Source organism: Eschrichtius robustus, chromosome 12, assembly GCF_028021215.1.
Source record: "Eschrichtius robustus isolate mEscRob2 chromosome 12, mEscRob2.pri, whole genome shotgun sequence".
NCBI classification, from domain to species: Eukaryota; Metazoa; Chordata; class Mammalia; order Artiodactyla; family Eschrichtiidae; genus Eschrichtius; species Eschrichtius robustus.
Window position 1 is genome coordinate 5777471 of NC_090835.1, and position 6000 is coordinate 5783470.

The 6000-nt window shown below is 56.9% G+C and overlaps 1 protein-coding gene across 3 annotated transcripts in view; it reads left to right on the forward strand.

Annotated features, from left to right (window-relative positions):
• VGLL4 (vestigial like family member 4) overlaps positions 1-5545 on the forward strand; it is a 153695-nt gene extending 148150 nt beyond the window's left edge. For all 3 annotated transcript variants that reach the window (XM_068559093.1, XM_068559092.1, XM_068559094.1), the window contains 2 exons: positions 2255-2375; positions 2747-5545. In XM_068559093.1, the coding sequence (XP_068415194.1) occupies positions 2255-2375; positions 2747-3018 (393 nt within the window). In that variant the 3' untranslated portion in view covers positions 3019-5545. The remainder of the gene's footprint in view (positions 1-2254; positions 2376-2746) is intronic.
• The last annotated feature ends 455 nt before the right edge of the window (positions 5546-6000 follow it).

Consider the following 6000-nt stretch of genomic DNA (forward strand, 5'->3'; position numbering starts at 1 on the left):
GGGTGAGTTATCACGCAGTGAACACTCCCCAGTGCTGCTGCGCCCCGGCGCAGGGAGGCCCTGGAGCTACAGGAAGGAAGGGAGTTATACTGGGAGGGCCCGGGGCGTCTCCCGGACCCAGGGTCGTGGGTACAGCCAGGCTCAGGAAGCAAGGGCCGGCTCTTGCCTGGGCGAGCAGATGGGAGGCAGGACCCTCCTTCCTCCCCTGGCCCCGTGCCTGTCTCTGCATCCTTTTCTCTCTCTGCTTCTGGATCACATGGCCAGCTCGGCGTGGCCGTCCCCCAGCTCCCGAGCTCGACTTGAATCTCCTCCTGAGTCGGCCTCGGTAGTTGAGCCGCAGCCTGAGGCAGATCTCCAACCTGGCCACGGGGCGAGGTCACTTACGAACATGGCCGCACAGCCCCATCTCGAGGGTGGAGGGCACGTCACTGCAAGAGGGCTGGCGGGGAGATCGCGGGCTCGGGGGTTGAAATAGACCCTTCAAAAGGTGGGCTGCACACTGCAGGCTGTCCTTCAGGTGCGGCATGACCAGCACCTGCAGGGCGGGACTCCTGGACGTGACCACGGGCCAGGCCCCCACACCCATCTCAGGCGATGCTTCACGCCCCTCAGGTACGAGTCTTCCTGTTTCATACGCAAAGAAATGGAAGCTTAGAGGGCTGAAGGTCCTGCCTGCTGACTAGAGCTGGTTCACCCAGGTCCACCCGGCCTCAGAGCCATGTTCTCTCCTCTCTGCCATTGTCGTCCACACGGGGGGGTGTCACACCGACTCTCTTGGTGGCTCCGTCCCATTGCTCATGTGTGGAATTAATAAAGCCCCAGATTCTGTGTTCACGTGCTGCTGCTACGCTGCATCTTCCCCCATGTGTGGGATGTGTGGAATTTCTTGTTAGACCCAAGCACATCCCCGCTCACCTGTGTGGGTACAGATCTTCATCACAGACGTGTTCTTATCATTCCTGTTCACTTCCCATCACAGGAAGGTTTGATGTGCAGACTTCACAGTGGCTACTGATCAGACTGTTTACGGGAAAGGCGGGAGGTGGACAAGGCCCGGTTCCCTGTTGACACTGCCTTTGGGGTGACCCTTCAGCCAGCTCCTGCTAGCTGTCTCGTCGTCCGGGTTTTCAGGAGTTAAGTTTCCTGGCTGGAACCTAAGGGAGCTCAGTTGGTTCACAGATGTTTTCTGTCCGGGTCTGGGGATCCAGACACTCGCTGGTCCCTGCTCTGAAGTGTGTGTGGTCGAGGAGACAGGTGCCTCCGGAAGGGCTGGTTTACTGGGCCGAATGTGGGGCGGGCAGGGGGCGGGTCATGCTTCACAGAGATGATATTTGAACGGGGTTTTAAAGGACGAGTGGAGTTTGCCAGGCAGACTGTGCGGTGGTTTCGGGGAAGGAGGGCGAGTGTGGGCAGGCGCATGGGGTGAGGGTGCTTTGTGTGTAATTCAGGCACTTGGATAGATTCCTGTGTTTCTGTCTCCATCATGACTTGCATGGTCGTAACAGAAGCCGACTTGAGCTGGCTTGGCTTGAGAAAAACCAGGAGTATATTAGAAGGGTCCTGGGATGGCCCAGAGAACCCGGTGCGGGGCGGCGGGGGGGGGGGGGGAGGTGCGGATCCGAGGATACACTCTGAGAAGGGCAGGGCCAGGCGCTCTCAGGACCGTGACGGTAGGAGCCGTGGTCTCTTTACAGCCCTCTGCCATCTACACGCTGGTCTCCCGACTCGGCGATGGTCTCATTTCAGATCCGAGAGTTGGGACAGGCCAGCTCCCAACAGCCGAGCCTCTGTGCCACGTCCCTCACCGATCCACACTGCCACTGCCTCACACTGAGGGTCACTGCTCAGAGAACGGAGAGCTTGGGAGGGGGCCGAGCGCACACCCCCAAGACTCTCGTTCACGGTGGGTTCCGGGTCGTTGAGCGGTGTGGCCCGCAACGTGAAGCAGCAGGCGGCGCCTGGGCTTGACTGGATCTGCCATTGGGCCGGCAGGGCTCCAGGAGGGGCTCCCACAGAGCGTGGGTACTGGTGAGGCCCCGCGCCGAGGCACCACTCCAACGCCGAGGCCGCTGGCACTTGGTTCTCCAGGCGGGACCGGTGCCCGGCCGGGGGGCTGAGGGGCGCCCGGGTGGCCGCCCAGCCGGCCTCGGAGCTGGGCGGGGATATGAGGATGGGGTCGCCAGTTGGGGCAGGGGAGCCGAACCGCTGCTGCCGCCTGTGTGCTCGCACTGACGCCAGCCCCCTCCTCCCGCAGAACCGGCCCTCAGTGATCACGTGTGCCTCCGCCAGCGCCCGGAACTGCAACCTCTCCCACTGCCCCATCGCGCACAGCGGCTGCGCGGCCGGCCCGGCCAGCTACCGGAGGGCCCCGAGCTGTAAGTGCCCCGCTCAGACCACTGCAGGGGACTGAGGGCTCCTTCTGTGTCCTCTTGGTCCCAGGAGTGGCTGGCCTCTGGGCCCATTTCTGAGGGAGGTCGACACCCCGTTCTTTGAGCCCCGGTGCAGCGGCCTTGTGCTTGGCGTGGGGGGCGGGGGAGCAGCACGTTGGCCCCGCCCTCCAGGCCCCCCTCTAGCGGGGCCCACCGGCTGCCGCACGGGGGGGTCTGAACGCGTCCACGGCCCGGCGCAGCAGGCGTGCCTCCCCGTGGCAGGCTCAGAGAGGTGACCCACGCGGGGGCCCCCTGGTGTCCCCAGGTCCCAGCCCTGACCGCTGTCCTCCTCCCCCCCCCCCCCCCCCCCCCCACAGCCGCCACCACCTGCGACCCCGTGGTGGAGGAGCATTTCCGCAGGAGCCTGGGCAAGAACTACAAGGAGCCCGAGCCGGCGCCCAACTCCGTGTCCATCACGGGCTCCGTGGACGACCACTTCGCCAAAGCCCTGGGCGACACGTGGCTCCAGATCAAGGCGGCCAAGGACGGCGCGTCGAGCAGCCCCGAGTCGGCCTCTCGCAGGGGCCAGCCCGCCAGCCCCTCTGCCCACATGGTCAGCCACAGCCACTCCCCGTCTGTGGCCTCCTGAAGGGAGCACCGCCCTCCAACGCCACGTCCATCTGCATGGTTTGCCTGAGCTTCGAACAGTCAGTGCTTAAAAAAATGGAAAAATGAAAAAAAAAAAAAAATCGTGGGGGTGGGGGGAGGGAGGGATGGTTTATTCGCAAAAACCACGTCGTCGGGATCTTTGTTCTGTTTTGTACTTGCTTGGTATCCGTACCCGGGGCCCTCAGACGTGATGGCAGCACCTGCGCGTGGAACCTCTGTCCGCTGTCGCCCCCCAGTCCCTGCCTTGGTTACCAAAGAAGCCTCAATGCAGGTCAGCTGCCCGACAGGGCCTGGACTCCACGGCTTGCGCTTTCTCAGTCACAGGCCAGGCCACTGGTGACCCAGACGCTTATGTGCTTTTTCATTTGCTTCTCGAGACCGGGGCGTGTGCGGCTCAGCTTCCAGCCCACGTGTGTGTGTGTGTGCGCTTGTGTGTGTGCGTCTACTTGAAGAGAACAGAACTGTCGTGTCTGATTTGCACTATGGGAGGAGGACTCAAGTTGCCTGCCTGACAACTTTGTGCGAGATGATAGTACTCTGAGGGCAAACTGCTGAAAAACGGAGGGTTTTAAGGATGACATTTCTGACCATGGGTGTGTTTTGTTGTTTGTTGTTGTTGTATTAATTAATTTAGACAAAACTGCTTTGGAAGGGGAAGTCTCATGCAGGTTTATAGGTCTTTCTCTGTCTGTCTAGATTTTCAGGTGCTTGCAACTGGACTGCAGATTCTACCAATCACGGGCATTTTACCTTTTCTAAACACTGCAGTTTGTTAGACTAGAGCTGAAGTTGGAGGATTCTGTAGTGCTTTAAACGTGATGCATGTTTTAATGGATAAAAATAGCTGGTTTCTATTAATTGTATAGACAGTAAACAAAAAGCTTAATACTTACTAGCTTCTTTTCAGAATTCGTTTATTTTTGTCAGTTACAGTCCTAGATATACTTACTGCTGGTACAGTTGTACTCTTAAGATTTGTGTTTGATATTCACGTTACTCCCAAGTAGCGTGGGGCCAGTCGGTCCCTGGCAGGCCCTGGACACGGGCGGGTGAGAGTGGCTGGTCAGCTGCAGAGTCGGATGCTGGACTTGTGGCTGCAGGCTGACAGCATCAGTTATTTTTTGCATCCCTGTCTGCTTCTTAACTCGCTCCCAGGGGAGTTGGGACTCGTGTCTTCCAACTTCCCTCGATGCAGAAACTGCTCCCTTTGAACTCTTGGCTGAACAGCAGATTCCTGACAATCTGTGAGATGGTGTTTGTTTTGTATGCTTCCTCGTACGCTGGGGCCAAGGCAGTATACATTCCTCTGACTTTATACAGTTATTACTGCATTTATTATCGTCTGCTATAGTAATAGCTACTAACTAGAAATTAGGTGAAGAAGAAAGCATGACAGACCCAGCTGTGGATGTTCGACAGCTGCTCTTCTTTCTGGTAAACGTTTCTATGCCCCTGCCCCTCCCCTGTGCTACTACCCTCCAGCCTTGCCCACCACAGGGCTTGAGCAGTCACCTGGCCAGGTGACTCGGGCATGACCACCTCACCCGCGAGGCACCGTGGACTCACCGGAGCTCTCGAGGCTGGTTGTCAGTATGAGAAAAGTACAGGTTCGCTGGTTGGCATTGGGTGAACAGGCAGGAGGATGGGCTCTTGTGGCCACAGGGTGGCTGTAGTTATTTGAAAAGGCGGGAGGAAAGCCTCCCCTTTGGCCCCCGCACACGTTTCCCTCCCACTTAACTGGGCTTCCAGGCTTCTGCATTCAGGCCCCTATATTTTCTGTAGGAAAAATCGTTGAGAACACTTTTTTTATATAGGTAACTTTAAGACCATCATTACGCTGTGCGTAAAGAATGTACAGAGAAATTTGTAGGTATTTTTTGAAGAACAATTAATTTGTTAATGATATGTAGCTATTTAATTTTTCCCTTTCCTATTGTAATCATTCATATTTTTTTGTTTGGAAAAAAAAGTTGATCTTTTTTTTTGTCGTAGATTTGTCTGTAAAAGTGCAGGAACACAGTTATTCTATGAGAACACTGCATCTGCCTTAATAGCCACTAGTTTGTTATTGCTACAGGCTACTGAGCGTCGCCCCAGGAAAACAACCCCACTGCCGGCGGCTCTGTGCAGACCCGGCTCCTCACACGCCCGCGTCCACCAGCGAGGCCATCGCTTTGGGAGGGACGGTGGCACTGAGGGCCAGGTCCCTGGTGCGCTGACCTATCTGGGATAGGCAGCACCTGGGAGGGGCCTCGGGCAGGAAACCAAACGGTCACCAGGAAGGGACACTCCCAGGCCTCAGGAGGCACAGAGAGGTTCTTCACAGAGCCACGCCATCTGCAGTGCGTTCTGACCATTCTCTCCATGTTTGTAAATCTGTAATATATACCATTCTCTGTGGCCTGTTTTTCCTGGAAGAAGAAGAAAAAAAAAAGGTTTGGCAGGCCATCTTTTTTTTGTACTTAAAAGTAGCCTTAAGAACAATAATAAAGTGCTCTTAAACCACAGACTGTATGTGTGATCCTTGGGTCCTGCAGTGACAGAGCCAGGCTGGGCGGGGCCTTTGCTTGAAGCCCTGGAGAGGGTGGGGCAGGCTCAGCAGCCCTGCCCTGTTGTACAGTGGCCTCCCGATTTAAGCCCTGCACAGGCTGGAAAGCTGTAATTTTAACTCTCTAGGAGAAACGTCATTTAAAACCTAACTAACTTACAGAAATCCAACTCTGGTACGACTCAGACTCAATTCTGACTTTGGTTCCAGGCCCAAGACAAAAGATGACACCACAGAAATAAAAGTGTGGAAGGGGCCCCTCTGCTGGGTTCCATGCCCAGCTCTGAGGCTGGCACGGACGTGCTCACCCAGGAGGAGGAGGAAAATCAGCCTGAGGGGCCCATGGCAGAGCCCTCCCACCACCCCGATGGGCACCTGGCCACAGGCTGAGGCAGACACACCACGGGCTCCACC